The sequence below is a fragment of the Moschus berezovskii genome, chromosome 9, assembly GCF_049115385.1.
Source record: "Moschus berezovskii isolate FMDL1 chromosome 9, NW_MosBer_1.0, whole genome shotgun sequence".
NCBI classification, from domain to species: Eukaryota; Metazoa; Chordata; class Mammalia; order Artiodactyla; family Moschidae; genus Moschus; species Moschus berezovskii.
Window position 1 is genome coordinate 21,200,546 of NC_142468.1, and position 17,951 is coordinate 21,218,496.

Consider the following 17,951-nt stretch of genomic DNA (forward strand, 5'->3'; position numbering starts at 1 on the left):
GGAGCCTGGTAGGCTGCAGTCCATGGGGTCCCTGAGTCAGACACGACAGAGCGACTTCACTTTCACTTTTCACTTTCATGCATTGGAGAAGGAAATGGCAACCCACTCCAGTACTCTTGCCTGGAGAATCCCAGGGACGGGGGAGCCTGGTGGGCTGCGTCTATGGGGTCGCACAGAGTCGGACACGACTGAAGCGACTTAGCAGCAGCAGCAGCTCTGCCATCAAGGCTCTCCTCTCCCCTCCTCCCCTCCCAACTCCGCCTCCTGGCCCCGCCCACTCGGCCTCAGTTCCGCCCTCTCCCCATCGCCGCTCCACCCCCTCTCTGTCCGCCTCGCCCTCTTTTGGTTCCTCCTCGACATTCTTCCGCTCTGCAGCCTGCCTCTTTCGTCTCTGAGTTGTGACGTTTTCTCTGCGCCGGAAGAAGGAGCTGAGAACGCTTTCGGAGTTATGGCGGCGGTGGATATCCGAGGTAACCTGAGTTATCATCCTTTGTTTTCTGATTGTCTGGGCCTGGTTTAGGGATTTACAGCTCTTGAGGGCAAAATTCTGGTTCCTTTGTGATGTCTGCCAAGCTCTTTTGGTTGTTTTTTCTGAACGACTCGAAGCTCTAATCTGGCGGAAAGCTGCCTAGATTTTCGCAGTTCTTCAGGAGTCTCTTAGAAACGTTAAAACGAAGGAGGTTGGAAGAAATCCTGGGCTTTGACCCCTGCCTGATACCTGCGGTGTTGCTCTACATACGTGTCTCTCCAACAGTATTGGTTGGGGCTGTCTGTCCGGGTGAAGGAACGGCCTTTGGGTAGAGAAGCGGGTCGGGTAATAAGCCGCCGACAGGGATTCGTTCATCCTTGGGACTTGGCCTGGGGGCCACCTTAATCCTGACGTTTGAGATTCCTTTTTCTTTATTGACCGAATTGGAGTCTGGCACATGCATTGCAAATATATCGTCATTTATATATTGTCAAAATGTCTAGTGATCTTCAGCATTTCTGAATAATGCTTACTATGTTTTTCTTTCATTATCAAGTACCTAATTTCATTACTCGCTTGTTGTCAGAGAGCTTTGTTAGGGTCACGTTAACACACTCTCATTTGCAATTAAGTAATAAGTCTTTCAGACTGTTCAGTTTTCATAACTTTAGACTTCCCTGGTGGCTCAGCTGGTAAAGAATCCACCTGCAAAGCGGGAGAACTGGGTTCGATCTCTGGGTTAGGAAGATCCCCTGGAGAAGGGAAAGGCTACCCACCCACTCCATTATTCTGGCCTGGAGCATTCCATGGACTGTATCGTCATTGGGTTCACAAAGAGTCGGACACGACTGAGCAACTTTCACTTTTTATTTAGATTTGTTAAGGCCATTGCAAAGACTCTAAGGTGGGAATGTGTCTGGTGTGCCTTAACAGCAAGGATGCCAGTATGGCTGAAGCCGAGTGAGTGAGGAGGCCGGAAGTAGAGGAGGTCAGAGAGAATTGGTGACTTAGTCATATAGGAATTGTAGGCTGTTGTAAGGTCTTTGGCTTTTCCCCTGAGTAAAAACGGAGACCCACTGGAGGGTTCTGACCAAAAAGGAGGAACATAATGTAGCTTACTTTTTTTTACGATCACCTTGGCTGCTGAGAACAGTGTAGGAGGGCAATGGTGAAATTAGGGAGGCTAGTTAGAAGGCCGTTTTTGTAATGCATGGGGATTTGGGGATAGCTCAGACTAGGGTGGTAACAGTGGAGATCGTAAGAAGTAGTTGGAGTCTGCTTGTTTTGGTAGTGTATTCTCTTTATTGGGCTGTGGTCTTAGGTAGTTTCTATGTGGGGGAGAGCTAAGGTATTCTATTTTACAGCCACACACCACCCAGTTAACTATTTTGTAAATGAACATCTTTGGATACTGGAGTATGTGTAAATTTATGACCAGTAGAGTAACTTACCCTTAGCCCTTAATCATGAATTAATAAACTTTTTCTAACTCTTACCAGTCAGATCCTGTGCTAGTTTTGATTAGTAACCCACAGCCCCGGTTTCTTAAAAAGTCAGCATTTAATCGGAACCCATTTGTTTTTGTGGGTTATTAATCATTAATAATTGAAGTATATAGAAACTGCTGTGAGAACATAGAGAAAGAAGCCATTATTTCTACCTTGCAAACTGGAGAAAGACTTTTCAGAGATTAATAACATTTGAAATGAGTTTAATCTAGCATGACCCTTTGAATTTTCTGGTAAACCTATACCCTTTTGAGAATGAAAGAGGTTTCTATTTTTCCCAAAAAGTGTATAATCTAGAAAAAAAGAAAAAAGAGGCCCAAACTAGGAGAGCCTTGGTTAAGCCAGAAATAAGGTCAGTCATATTAATCTTAAATGAAATTGACTACCAGCACTACCACCATCATCATCATTATTGACACTGGATTTTTACAGTGTACTAAACGTTTTACGTACATAATAATCCCTGTTTTATAGGTGAGAAAAGTAAGGCATGGGGAGGTTAACTTGCCTGAAGCCTTATAGTTGTCAGTACTTTTTCCTTATGCCATTCTGCTGTGTGATGGTGAATTGTGGGCAGTGAAGTAGGAATAGTGGAGCTAGATTGTGAAATGCCATGTTAAAGAATTTGGACCTTGTTCTTTTAGACTGTAGATGCACTGCTGTTCTTTAAGTAAGAAGTGACATAATTAAATTTTGCATAGAATATCATGACGTATTATGCAGCTCTCACTCAAAAATGTACAAGTTGGGCTTCCCCGGTGGTCGAGTGGTTAATAATTTGCCTGCCAATCCAGGGGATACAGGTTTGATCCCTGGTCTGGGAAAATTCCACGTGCCATGGGGCAACTAACTAAGCCTATGCGCCACAGCTAGCGAGCCGGCGTGCTTTGCAGCAAAGAAGCCACTGTAGTGAGAAGCCTATGCACCGCGGCGAAGTGTAGCCCCTGCTCTAAACAATTAGAAAAAGCCCGCTCGCAGCAACAAAGACCCAGCAGAGCCAGAAATAACAAAATCAATCAATTAATTTTTTTTTTAATGTGTAAGTGGCATTTTTAAGGCTGAATAGGATTGAGAGAAGATCTGGAGACAGGAAGCCCGGTAAGGAGGCTGCTGTCCAAGTGACACTTGGAAGATTAGATGTGATACTGGCAAAAGGAATGGAGAAGAGGAAATGAATTTGATTAGACTGCAACTTCTATAGGACAGCACTCGTTGTGCTACTGTTCTGTTCTGTTCTGTCGCTCAGTCGTGTCCGACTCTTTGCGACCCCGTGGACTGTAGCCTACCAGGCTTCTCCATCCATGGGATTCTCCAGGCAAGAATACTGGAGTGGGTTACCATTTCCTTCTCCAGGGGATCTTCCCGACCCAGGGATCGAACCCGGGTCTCCCGCATTGGAGGCAGACGCGTTAACCTCTGAGCCACCTACTAGTGGTCTCCAAATCTGTGGTATCAGCCCTGACTTCTCTCAGAAATTCTCCTTACTCAGTATTTTGATTTTGAGGCAGCCGAGTGTAGAGAGGTGTGTGGGCTCCTCACCCCATGAAAAATCATTTCTGTTCCCTCAGGTGAGGTATTCTGCTCTCTCCACGGTGCTCCCATAACATATTTATTCACACCTTTATTATAGTTCTTAATGTTGTATTGTCGTTGTTTTCTTGCATACTTATCACTTCTGTTAGACTGTGAGGCTATATAGTTTAGGATCCATAACATTCTTAGATTCATAGTGCCTCCTGTGTTATATGCATAATAAATGTTTGTTGAATTGGATTTTTTTCTCTTTTCTCACCCTTTATCATTTTGTTTCTTTTTTTGAAGATAATCTCCTGGGAATCTCTTGGGTTGACAGTTCCTGGATCCCTATTTTGAACAGTGGAAGTGTCCTGGATTATTTTTCAGAAAGAAGTAATCCTTTTTATGACAGGACATGTAATAACGAAGTGGTCAAAATGCAGCGGCTAACTTTAGAGCACTTAAAGTAAGTTATTAGTAAGAAGGTAGCATCTTTGCCAGTTACAGATTTTGTAATGAATATTTCTTTCCAGCTGTGAATCATGAAGTACAGAGCAGAAGTTTTGGAAGAACTGGAGTTTTGTTTGTATAAGTTTGACATGCAAAGGAATTATTAGTAGTCACTTGTAACCTAGGAAGTCTTTTCTTTATAACTTCCTATATTATAGTCCATTTAAAATGCAGTATGAAGTTTAGATGTAGATGTTATTGATTTTAACAATGCAGCTCTGTTGTCCTTAACCAGGTAACTGTATTTATTATCTCCTCTACATGTAATTTAATGTCAAACCATAGTGCAGTTTATAGAAATTTTTTTTGTATGACAAGTAAAATTTTAGCCATACAAATGCAAAGCAAGATTCTTCAGACTTCAGATGCTAAATAATTAAGAATTTATTACTGATACAAAAGTTTCTGAAACAACTGTGTAATAGAATTTTTCATCTATCAGCTAAACATGGGGAGTGTGGATTCCAGGTAATTAAATTTCTGGTATTTTAAATAGCTTTCGTTGTGAGGTAAATATTTACATTTACTGATGTTGCTTTTAAATATAGTATCTCAGGAGAAAATTTGCTGGAGGTGAGGATAAGGTTTGATGTTTTCTGGTTGGGTAGAATGTATAGCAGAGATATATAATTAAGACAGATATAGTATTCACGTATATTTTTATATTTTATATATATTTGTAGATCTCCTTGGTCAGGAAGCATCATGGGTATTTTAGTTGCCTTTTTTGAAATGTAAGTTCAGTGTACTTTCGTGACTGAAAATACTCTAACGTAAGTTCATCATGAATTTTTATAGAGAAATTTTATTGTTGTTTAAAACCCAAATCTTACTTTCTCTGTGCTTCACTTACCTGGGAAAAACAGCCAGTTTTATTGAACAGCCAATTTTTAATATCACACATAGGCAGTTTTATCCTATTTACAATGTTGCTCTGCTTTTATATAATAATTGAATGTTCTGCAGAATTGTTTGTAGGGCATTCATAGATGTCTGAATTGTTGTCTCCTATTTTCAGTCAGATGGTTGGAGTGGAATACATCCTTTTACATGCTCAAGAACCCATTCTTTTTATCATTCGGAAACAGCAGCGGCAGTCCCCTACTCAAGGTAAAATGTGTAAACTTCAGGTATTATTTTCTTCTTAAAATACCATGATATATTGACTCCTGAGCTTTATGTTCTTTTGTTTTTGGATTGGCTTGTGTTTTAGGGATCTGTAGGAACCCATGTGTAGGCTTCCCATGCTTTCCCTTCTGTGAGGGGCCACACCAAGTACACCCTCCCTCCAGTAGTGAAACGCACCCTCACGTGCATAAGATGTCTGCTCAGGGAAGACCCTTGGAGACTCTTGAGTCCAGAATTTTTACTGAGGGCTGATCCTGTAGACATCCTCTTCCTGTCAAAATTCTAGTCTCTCAGAAGGAAATCATGTTTAATTCCTGGTAGATGCAGTTGCACCAGATTCATAAAAGATCAATTGAAAACCCTTATCAACACATTGAACCAAAAGTCTTATTTGGGTTATATTACCAAATAAAAACTTGCTTTAGAAATCGTATGAAGAGTATAGAATTCAGACTTGATTTCGAATCAAAGAGCTAGTCACTCATTCCAGAGATGATCAGCTACGTCTCCTAAACTACATACTCTCTTCAAGATCTTTGAGAACAACCTTTACCCTGGTGTTGATTCCAGAGAATGACTGTGCTAATAAAGGTGTGGTGCCAGAGTCAAGAATCCAAACTAACTTTCAAAATCAAAGATCAGAATCCCTCCCCAGGGACACAATTTCCATGATGGAAGGATTCCAGGTACAGAAGTGACCAGCGATGACACCAGCCTCACTAGCAGCTGTTTTATTCCTTAGAACCTTGGACTGGAGCGCACAGCCAAGTTCAGTGCATCTGATACCTCCATCCTGGACCCTAAATCTCTCATGCTCTGAGGTCTTATTCCCCAAAGTGTGGTTGACTGACAGCAGCATTGGATCACTTAGGAATTTGTTAAAATGCATTGTCCTTACTGCTCAGAGTCAAATTTTAACAAGATACTCAGATGATTCAGATGACCAGTAAGTTTAAGAAGCACTGCTCCTAGAGCAAAAGTTAGCCCACTTCTGTGATGGTCCACATCACAAAGACTAAGTATTTAGGTTTTGTGGGCCCCACGGTCTCTGAGACTACCCCAGTAGTGCTGTAGCAGCCTTAGATAATGATGCAAATGAAGGGTGTGGTGATTTTTCTATATAACTTTATTTACAAAAACAGGAATTGGCAAATCCCACATTCAGCTTTAATAAAATGTCAAACTTTAGTTGTTCTTAAGGAAGAGTGTTTAGCAGTTTGTGTGCACAGCTGTATTAATAAACATTTGTTTCTCCCACTGCTTTAGTTATCCCACTGGCTGATTACTATATTATTGCTGGAGTGATCTATCAGGCACCAGACTTGGGGTCAGTTATAAACTCTAGAGTGGTAAGTGCCTTTATATTCTTTAAACATTACAGAAAACTTCTAGCTGAACTACCTTGCTTCCAAGAATTAAACAGGAACTCCTCTCCCTTGGAATAAAGTGTTGACCATTAGAATGTCTTAAGCATTGCTTCCTGTGGGCCAGCTCCATGTTCAAAGTGTATACCACAGCCCCAGATACATAGTGATTCAGGTTCTGAAAAACAGAAGAATTACTGTCTTTGCACATGTAATACTTTGTAGTTACTTTGCAAATTATGGATGACTGATAAAAAATTCAAAATTGGTTTTCCCTTTATCAGCTTACTGCAGTGCATGGCATTCAGTCAGCTTTTGATGAAGCTATGTCATACTGTCGATATCACCCTTCCAAAGGGTATTGGTGGCACTTCAAAGATCACGAAGAGCAAGGTAGGTGGAACACCTGGACCCTCCTAAAACACTTTTTGTTACTTGGAGGATGAAGCTGTTCTTCTTTCAAAAAATGGCTATCAATGATTTCTTGGTGTGTTTTACCTCTTATAGGAAGATTCCATAGGATGATAAACATTGTCAGAGCTAGGTTTCCTGTAACTAGATGTGGTAGTCATAGCATTCCCATAGTAACAGCAGGTATAAATTTTAATCTCTTTGGTAAGTGATGTCTTTGATAAGTTGATTCAAGATTTTAAAATATTTAGAAAACATAAGGGAAATCAATGATGAGGAAAGAGTAATGATGATATTTCCTTCTTATCTAAGTCTTGAGTCATCTTGAAGCCTGGAACCTAAATCTGAGTCTTTGAACTAGGGGAGATGCTCTTAAAGCCATATCTCCAGATGATTACCAATCTGTTTCTGATTTTTCCATATTACCACCTGTTGTGATGCCAGGTGTCTAGTTTCCATAGCTGCTAATCCACTACTTGTTCTGCACCATATTTTGCCAATAAAAATACTTCTAGAAACATATCTACAGCAGTATACTTATATTCTGCATTTCTCTTTAGAGAAATAGCGAAATAGCAACTTAGGATGAATTACTATGGAAAAGGTAGCCTTGAAATAAAATTCAGACCCGTGGAATAAAGGGTCTTTGAGATGTAGTTGTGTTTATTCTTGTTAGTAGGTGCTGGCAACAACATTTGACTTAGGAAAGTTTGCATGAGTTGAATAAACTTCTCCCAAGAGCTCTTTCCCGTAATGAAGTATTTGAAATAAAACTTAACTGGAACCCTTCCTTTAGAAACAATCCACCAGCACATTCCCCTCCCAGGGAAAATCCCACACATGATTAATTTCAGAATTTCTCTTGTAAGTTCTTTTCTCTCTTAATGATCTTTTGTTGTCTGATTTGTCCTGATTTTAGTGGACTATAGTCTTCATAATTGAGTATGGTAACTTAAGTTTATGAAAATTACATTTTCCATTTGTGCCTATTAGGTTTTGTGGGAAAACAAATTTAATCTACTTAAAGTAAACATAAGATAATTTCAGACATAACCAGAATGTGTTAGATAATTATGGAAAATGTAGCCTTAAAGTTTTTCATAATTAAATAATTATGAAAACGTAAGAATAATGTCTATCCATGCTAAAACTGAAATATCTTTAAAAGATATGTCAGCTTTTTAAATGTTAGAATTTTAACCTCATTTCAGAGATGGAATTTGAATGCTTCTGTCCTTATGCTATGTTTAGTGTATTTAGGGGGATTGCCTTTGGAATAGCAGCCATTAAAAAAAATGAAATTTGAATATATTTGTGGCAGATAAAGATTTATAAAATATAAGGCACCAAAGTAATTAGTGTTTTAATGTGGACTTCATATTTTAATAGATAAAGTCAAACCTAAAGTCAAAAGGAAAGAAGAACCAAGCTCTATTTTCCAGAGACAGCGTGTGGATGCTTTACTCCTAGATCTTAGACAAAAATTTCCACCCAAATTTGTGCAGGTAATGAGAATACATGTGGTTAATTTTGATTCAACACTTTTTCCTGACATTTTTATTTTTAAGTAAGAACTGTTTCGGATGTGATCTAAACATATTGATTTCCTTATTAGTTAAAAACTCTGAATCAAAAGAAAGTTTTTCAAGGACTTAATGGAAGAAATGGGTAAAAGAAATCTAATTAATACTATTCTGTGCTCTTAAATTTAATTCCTCATGGAATCTTCACAGACTGTGAGGCCTGCTTATAGATAATATATTCAGAAGGTTGCTGAAAGTGTTGGTAATGAAACTAGAATTTGGAACTCATGTTGTCACTCTGTATGCTACCTTCTAGCCTGAATATAGTGGATATTTAAGTTGTTAAATGATAGAATAGTTTAAACTTTTGTAACAGAATAGCACATTTGATGTGGAGGGTTTGGCATGACAAATGGAGGAGGCAGGAGTAAAAATAAATAGGCTTATATCATACTGGTGTTGAAATTAAAATGAATTCTATTATGTTATTTTGGGTATTCCAACAGCAGTAGCAGGTCTACTAAATGAGCTTTGGCTGAGAAGTAGGTGTGAAATGGAATATGTGAACATGTTATTCTCATGATTTGTCTCAGCTCTTATTTGTCTTTACAGGATTGTATACACACAAGGTCATAGATGGGTTTCCCTTGTAGCTCAGTAGGTAAAGAATTGGCTTGCAATGCAGGAGGCCTGGGTTCGATCCCAGGTCAGGAAGATCCCCTGGTGAAGGAAATGGCAACCTACTCCAGTATTCTTGCCTGGAGAATCCCACAGACAGAGGAGCCTGGTGGGCTACAGTCCATGGGGTTGCACGAGTCAGATACAGCTTAGATACTTAGACTTAAGGTCATAGATACTGTTTTTCTTGTTGAGGGCCTGTTTAAGAGATTTTCAAGGGTGGTTTCTGATTGAGATTTTTCATACCCTGAGATGACTTTAGAACAGACTCCCCTTCCCCCTTCTCTGACTACTGGGTGAGATGTGCTGTTGGAATGGTGATATGGTACTGAAGAGAGCAGAGGCCCGGTTGGAACTCAGAACAGAAAAGTCAGTTTAGAGAAATCTCATGAATTGCACTTGAAGATGAAACAGTGTTGAATAAATAAATAGGTGAATTACAGCTGTATGTAAGATAATGCGGAGAAGGCAATGGCAAGCCACTCCAGTACTCTTGCCTAGAAAATCCCATGGATGGAGGAGCCTGGTAGGCTGTAGTCTGTGGGGTCGCTAAGGGTCAGACACGACTGAGCGACTTCACTTTCACTTTTCACTTTCACACATTGGAGAAGCAAATGGCAACCCACTCCAGTGTTCTTGCCTGGAGAGTCCCAGGGACGGGGGAGCCTGGTGGGCTTCCGTCTATGGGGTCACACAGAGTCGGACACGACTGAAGTGACTTAGCAGTAGCAGTAGCAGCAGTAAGATAATGAGTGGTGACTACAGAGTGTCAGAGATTAGTTGTGGTTGACCATTCATTCTGTGAATACATAGTATGTACTAGGAATGCTGGAGGCAGAACATCTAGACCTACACAGTACAATAGACCCTCAGCACATGTGACTATTGTGCATTTGAAACATACCTAGTCCATATTGAGTTGTGATATATGTGTGGGTTCAAGGACAAATATGTATAAAATATCTAGTTTAAAAACGTTGGTTATATCTCTAGGACACTGTTTGAAATACATTTGGTTAAAAATACTAAAGTTCATCTGTTTCTGAAAATGTGACTACTAGAAAATTTAAAATTACATATATAGTTGCATTTGTGGCTCACATTTTTTGTGTGTGTGCAGTGCTGATTTAGAAAAGGGAAATGGAAAATGCAAAACAAGAAACATGAAAAATTATTGATGAAAATATACTCAGAAACCAAGAAAATCCCTTGTTTGTTCTTTTGCTAATTTCCTGAGGTGAAAAGTTATATTTTTTGAGATCTTTCCTTCTTTTTAATGAAGGGTTTTATTACTGTAAACTTCCTTCTTAGTACTTTTGCTGTCCCATAAGTTTTGATATGTTTTCAATTTCATTTCTCTCCATATAATTTCTGATTCTCCTTTTTTATTCCTTCTTTGGCCTTTTGGTTGTTCCAGGAATGTGTTGTTTAACTTCCACTGATAGAGACTAGAAAAATAATAGAAAAGAATCAATGGTACACCAGAAACTAACACAACATTTTAAATCAGCTATACTTCAATTTAAAAAACAAGCAAACAAACGATAAAAAGGCAAAGGAACTAAGAGCTGGTGTTTTCAAAAGATAAAATTGACTAAATTTTAGCTAGACTAACAAGACTCAAATAAAATTTGAGACATTACTACTGAAGCCACAGAAATAAAATGATCATAAGAGACTACTGTAAACAGTTTATATGCCAAGAAATTGGATAACCTATAAGAAATTCCTCAATACATGACCTACCAAGACTGACTCATTAAAAATAGAAAATCTGAACAGACCAATAATGAGTAAGGAGACTGAATCAGTAATCTTAAGCCTCCCAACAAAGAAAAGTCCAGGAAGAGACGACTTCATGGGTGAATTCTACCAAACATTTAAAGAGAATTAACACCAATCATTCTCAGACTCTTCCAAAAAACTGAAGAGGAGGGAACACTTCCAGATTCATTTTATGAGGCCAGCATTGCTCTGATAACAAAGACACAGACACTACAAGACAAGAAAACTGCAGACCGATATTCCAATTAAAAATAGGTGCAAAAATTCTCAATGAAATACTAACAAGTTAAATGCAGTAGCCCATTAAGAGGATCATATATCATGATCAAGTGGGATTTATCCCTGGGATGCAGAGATGGTTCAACATACCAAAATCAATCATTATAGTACACTACATTATCAGGATGAAGGATAAAAATCACATAGTCATCTCAATAGATAAAGAAAAAGCATTTGGGAAAATTCAGTATCCTGTTATGATAAAAACAAAGGTATGAAAGGAACATACCTCACCATAATAAAAGCCATTTGTAACAAACCCACAGCTATCATATTCAGTCATGAAGAACAAAGCATTTTCTCTTAGGATGAAGAACAAGACAAAGATATACATTCTGCATACATTCTCCATTCAACACAGTATTAGAAGGCCTAGCTAGAAAAATTAGGCAACAAAAAAATAAAGGGATTCAAATAGGAAAGTAGTAAAATTGTCTGCTTGCATAACAAACCCTAATGGCTCCATTAAAAAACTGTTAGAACCAGTACATGAATTCAGTGAAGTTTCAGGATATAAAATCAATACCGCAAAATCAGTTGCATGTCTGTATACTAACAACAAACTATAAGTAAAAACAAGAAAATTCCATTTAAAATAGCATCAAAAAACACTCAGGGATAAGCTTTTAATTATCAACTTTATTGAGATATAACTGGTGTACAGTGTTATGTAAGTTTGACATGTACAACCTGTGGATTTGATAGACATATATTGCAAAATGATTACCACCATAGCATTAGCTAATACCTCTGTTATGTCACATAATTACTATTTATTTTTATGGTGAATTCATTTAAGCTTTACTCTCTTGTTCAGTCACTCAGTCTCGTCTGACTCTTTGCAACCCCATGGAGTGCAGCACTCCAGGCTGCCCTGTCCTTCACTGTCACCTGGAGTTTGTTCAAACTCTTGTCCATTGAATCAGTGATGCCATCCAACCATCTCATCCTCTGTTGTCCCCTTCTCCTGCCTTCAGTCTTTCCCAGCATCAGGGTCTTTTCCAATGAGTCAGCTTTTCACATCAAGTGGCTGGAGCTTCAGCTTCAGCATCGTCCTTCTAATGAATGTTCAGAGTTGATTTCCTTTAGGATTGACTGGTTTGATCTCCTTACTCTTAGCAGCTTTGAAATATATACTACAGTAATATTAGCAGTAATCACCAAGTTGCACATTAGATTCCCAGAACTTATTTCATCTTTTACCTTTGACCAGCATCTCCCCATTTCCCCCACTCCCTCAACCACTGGTGGGAACCACTCTGTTCTTTCTATGAGTTTAAATATTTTAGATTTCACATATAAATGATACGATATTTGGCTTTCTCTATGCAACACTTAGTATAATGCTCTTTCAGTTCATCCGTTTTTTCACAAGTGGCAGGATATCCTTTCTCATGGCTGAATAATATTCCAGTGTGTGTGTGTGTATCACGTAAGTCTCTCTCTCACACACATACACACACACGTAAACACGTCACATCTTTATCCTTTCTGGTGACAGATGTATAGGTTGTTTTCTACATCTTAACTTTGGTGAATAATGCTTCAGTGAACGTGGGAATGCAGGTGTCTGTTAAAGGTCTTGTATTCATTCCCTTTGAATATATACCCAGAAATGGGATTGCTGGGTCATATGATAGTTCTGTTGTTAATTTTCAGGGGAACCTCCATATAGTTTTCTACAGTGGCTACACTAGATTTCCACCAATAGTGCACAGGTGTTCCTCCCCTCCTTTCTTTTTTTAACATTCTCACCATTTGTCTTTTTTTTTTAATTGGAATTTAATTGCTTTACAGTGGTGTGTTGGATGGTTAGTGATGTTGAGCACCTTTCATGTGTCTGTTGGCCATTTGTGTGCCTTTTTTGGTAAATTACCTATTCAGATCCTCTGCCCAGTTTTTAACTGAATTGTTTGTTTTATGCTGTTGACTTGTGTGAGTTCTTTATATATTTTGGATATTAACTTCTTATCAGATAGGAGATTTGCAAATATTTCTTTCCATTTTATAGATTGTCTTTTCATTTTGTTGATGATTTACTTTGCTGAGCAGAAGCTCTTTGGTTTGATGTATATAGTCCCACTTGTTTATGTTTGCTGTTGGTGCATTTGCTTTTGGTGTCATACCCAAAAAGTCATCACCAAGACTGATGTCAGGGAACTTCCTGTCTATTCTTCCGGGAGTTTTATGATTTCAGGTCTTCCATTCAAGTCTTTAATCCATTTTGAGTTAATTTTTGTGTGTGGTGTAAACTGACCATATGAACATGAGTTTACTTCTGGGCTCTCTATTTTGTCTCATTGCTCTGTGTCTGTTTTTATTCCAATACCATACTGTTTTGGTTTCTGTGGCTTTGTAATATAGATTGAAGTCCGAGTTATTTGTACTCCCACATTTATAATTATTTTAGCATTATTCACAATAGCCAAAATCTGGAAGCAGCCATATTGTCCATCAACAGATGAATGGATAAAGAAACTGGGATAAGGTCTTCGGGTAGAGATGGCGGAGCGTAGTTACAGCTTTTTGCTGACTACATTCAGCCCATCTGGTAACTTGTCCAGATAGAATATGCTTTGGCTGCTGTAGCTGGAGGAGCTCCTTCAGTGGGAATTAAAGCTGCAAATGGCATGGTCTTGGCAACTGAGAAGAAACAGAAATCCATTCTGTATGATGAGCAAAGTGTCCACAAAGTGGAACTAATTACCAAGCATATAGGTTTGGTGTATAGTGGCATGGGCCCAGATTACAGGGTACTTGTGCACAGAACTTGAAAACTAGCTCAACAGTACACTCTTGTTTACCAAGAACCCATTCCCACAGCTCAGCTGGTCCAGAGAGTAGCTTCCGTGATGCAGGAATACCCCCAGTCAGGTGGTGTTTGCCCATTTGGAGTTTCTTTACTTACCTGTGGTTGGAATGAGGGATGGCCATATTTATTTCAGTCAGATCCATCTGGAGCTTACTTTGCTTGGAAAGCCACAGCAATGGGAAAGAACTATGTGAATGGGAAAACTTTCCTTGAGAAAAGATATAGTGAAGATCTGGAACTTGAAGATGCCATTCATACAGTCATATTAACACTAAAGGAAAGCTTTGAAGGACATTTGACAGAAGATAATATAGAAGTTGGAATCTGTAACGAAGCTGGATTTAGGAGGCTTACCCCAACTGAAGTTAAGGATTATTTGGCTGCCATTGCATAATAATGCAAATAATGAAGTGACTGAAAATCCAGAATTTCAGATAACTTCTCTACTTAAACATGTTTAAAGTATGTTTTGTTTTGCAGACTTTTTGCATACTTATTTCTACATGGTTTGATGGACTGATGTTTTTAAAATGAGACTTGTAAATCATAATAAACTCTTAAATTAACTTCCAAAAAAAAAAAAGAAAGAAACTGTGGAATAGACATACAGTTAAATATTATTCAGTCTTAGAAAAAGAAGGAACTTGTACTATTTGTGGTATCATGGATGAACCTGGGAGATATGTGCTAAGTGAGATAAGTCAGTCACCGAAGGATGAATACTGTATGATTTCACTTATATGAAGTATCCAAAATATTCAATAGTCAGACTTACAGGTGCAGAAAACATTATAGTGGTTGCCAGAGGATGAAGGAAGAGGAAAATAAGGAGTTGTAAAAAGGATGTAGTTACAGCTCTCTAAAGATGAATGCGTTGTAGAGATAGGCTGTATAACATACTGCTTATAGTTGACAGTATGGTGTTGTGCATTTAAAAACTTGCTAAAAGGGTGGAACTCATGTTGAGTGTTCTTAGCGTGCACGCACACATACACACAGAACTCCAAACTAAAGGAGCAAAAGGAATCTTTTGGAGGTGAGGGACATGTTTATTACCTTGATTGTAGTGATGGTATCACAGGTGTATGTATATGTCCAGATTCACCTAGTTGTGTATGTCAAATATGTGCCATATTTTTGCATATCAGTTATACTGCAGTGTACTTGTAAAAAAAGAACCAGAAAATACTCTGAAGTTTGATTACTCTTACATGTTTTATGAAGGGAAGAGTGGTGAAATATGAGACTTAAAAATTAAAGTCATAATTTAGAAGAACTTTGTATGCTCCACAAAGGAGTTTATTGTTAACTCTATAGTCCAGTGTTCAGTCACTATTTTAAACCCATAACCCAAGAGTCATACGGGATATACTCTTGTTTCAACAGTGAAAATGCAGCAACATGTTTGTGATATTTCTGCCCTAGGAAGTCTGTTAGAGACGTGGTGCCCAGGTTTTGGGAGGTTTTTCAGGTGCCTTTTACTTAACACACGTGGGCTTCTTGGGTGGCACTAGTGGTAAAGAACCTGCCTGCGAATGCATGAGACTTGAGATTTGGGTTCAGTCCCTGGGTTGGGAAGATCCCCTGGAGAAGGGCATGGCAACCCACTCCAGTATTCATACCTGGAGGATCCCATGGGCAGAGAAGCCTGGCGGACTGTAGTTCATAGGGTCGCACAGAGTTGGACACAACTGAAGGAACTTAGCACCCATGCACCTAACACATACCAAAATTCTACCACACTCTTTGAAGGAAGCAGAAACAATGTTATAAATACAAACAGTCTAGGCATGCTGAACTGCTGTTATCAGTTAGGAAATGGTGAGAACCCTCCAGAAATCCAAGTTTCCAGATACCAGTCAAAGGCCAACCTTGCAAGCTGGCCCTTTTAAGGATCATAGCCTCAGGCCTTCTGTGTTAACCTTTTCTGTACAGTGGGTAATAATGGGGAACTCAGTTTTGGTCTTATTAAGTGTAGTGGTTCCCAGAACTTGTAGTTGGAGTGGGTTGGTAGGCAGTGGGCAGCATGACTCTGGAGCATGTGATAACAGAAAATTTTGAAGCCTTTAGTCATAGGAATAGAAAAGAAAGCTTAGGGAGGGCATGTAAATTCAGAAGGAAATTCAGAAAATAAATAGAGGCATTAAATGTTCTATTAGAACACTTTTATTCTGAGATGACAGGGAAGTATAGAGAAGTATTTTTCATGTATGTATGTCTGCATGTAAAAGTATTAAAAGTTTGAAGGTAGATAGAACGGAGAGAGTTTGGGATGTTGACACCTTCCTTGGCTGATGGTGAAGGGTAGGTTGTGAGCCTTGAGGAAGAGAGCGGGGGAGGAAGAAAGTGTTTTAAAGCATTTAACTTTGGTAGTGAGATCCCAGAGACGACAGGGCCCACTCAAGTAAAAGAATTGCCGTGCTGAATGAAGGATCTGACCTTGTTCCTGACTCCTAGTGCCCCCGTCATTTTTTCCTGCAGTTTGATTTCTAATAGTGCATTCACTCGACAGAAGTCTTATATTCAGAGGAAAATACCTCTATTTCTTTACTTCCCATACCTGCCAACTTTAAAAATCAGTCATCCAGATTTCATTCTGCTTACTTATAGCTCGTTTCCCCTAAGCAAATAAGTCTATGGATTTTTGAAAAGCTCCATTATTCCCTCTCATTGGATTCTCCTTAGCTACTTTTTTAAAATATTGTAGCCTCAGTGCAGACTTTGTTGATGTTCAAGGTTTTTCTTTTTTTTAAATGTTTGATTCTTTTGTTCTAGTTTTACATTTGTGTCTTTTCAGAACTGGGGGATAAGAAGTAGAAAATGATAAGTTTACTTTTTATGGTACATGGATAGTAGTTCTTCATGAAGTCATTTATAATATAATTTGCATGCAGGTATAATTTTAATGAAAATTATGAAGTTAATAAGAAGAAAGCTTTGCTAACCTTCCCTGTTTTTTTTCTCCTTTTCCTCCACCTCCCTCCCCTACTCTTTCTTAAAATTACAGCAAAAGTCTGGGGAAAAGCCTGTCCCAGGTATGGTTCATCTGATAATTCTTATTAAACTTGAAATAATAATAACCATAATATGTGAGATGAATTGTCATTTTGTCCTTTTAAACTCTCTAATGGTAATTTGTTACTCCTAACCTTTGTTTTGATTTGCTGAATTGCCAAAAGATGGTGTTTTTGTGGTAATTATAGTAGTATTTAAAAGATGAATTGGAGTGGGATGAATAAGAATTGAGGATGCGTGGAAAAGCTGAGGTGATTTGAGGTTGTTTCATAATTTGCTTGTATTACCAGGTTTTGGATTTTACCAGGTAAAATGAATTGGTTCTTAAACATCTGCCTGATGAAACAGCTAAATCAAAACTTGGGATAAGTAGTTTAAATGAATTTGAGTGTCTGAACCATTCACATTAACCATTGTCTAAACTGGTCTCATCCCTCCACCCACCACCCCCTCCAAAAAATATCTGCTTTTGATGTCCAGTGGATCAGACAAAGAAAGAGGCAGAACCTCTACCAGAGACTGTAAAATCTGAGGAGAAGGAGACCGCAAAGAATGTGCAACAGACAGTGGGTACTAAAGGCCCACCTGAAAAGCGAATGAGGCTTCAGTGAGCATCGGAGAAGAGGGGAGCCGGCAAGACTCCTCTTGTCCACAGTTCGCCTCGTTACTGCGACAGGCTCTGAACTTCGAGATTCTTTGTCACAGTCGTTTGTATAGAATGTGCTTATTCTTTAAGAAAGGCTGTAAGGATGCTCATGCTTTCAGCCTAAATATTTTTAATGTGTCTTTTGTAAACCTTTTCCCTTCTGGACTTAAGCAGCTTCCTGTCTCACATGTTTACTGCTATATATGTTTAAAAACAAAATAAAGGTATTTGTATAAATTACTTTATCTTGACTCTACCCCCTCCCCCCCATTTTCCCTCTGAAATATTTCCAGGTACATTTTGAGAAC

The 17,951-nt window shown here is 38.6% G+C and overlaps 1 protein-coding gene and 1 pseudogene across 2 annotated transcripts; both read left to right on the forward strand.

Moving 5' to 3' along the window:
- Window positions 1–381: 381 nt before the first annotated feature.
- MED6 (mediator complex subunit 6) lies at window positions 382–17,883 on the forward strand. Of its 2 annotated transcripts, none has more exons than XM_055436189.2 (8): window positions 382–470; window positions 3,799–3,958; window positions 5,021–5,112; window positions 6,397–6,479; window positions 6,779–6,887; window positions 8,295–8,410; window positions 16,990–17,017; window positions 17,478–17,883. In XM_055436189.2, exons 1-8 carry the CDS (start codon window positions 449–451, stop codon window positions 17,606–17,608), a joined length of 741 nt encoding a protein of 246 aa, XP_055292164.1. In that variant the 5' UTR covers window positions 382–448; the 3' UTR covers window positions 17,609–17,883. The 2 variants fall into 2 exon arrangements, with proteins under 2 accessions (XP_055292164.1, XP_055292165.1); XM_055436190.2 differs by having other exon boundaries at window positions 17,288–17,612.
- LOC129562766 (proteasome subunit alpha type-2 pseudogene) lies at window positions 8,419–14,573 on the forward strand (annotated as a pseudogene).
- Window positions 17,884–17,951: the final 68 nt, after the last annotated feature.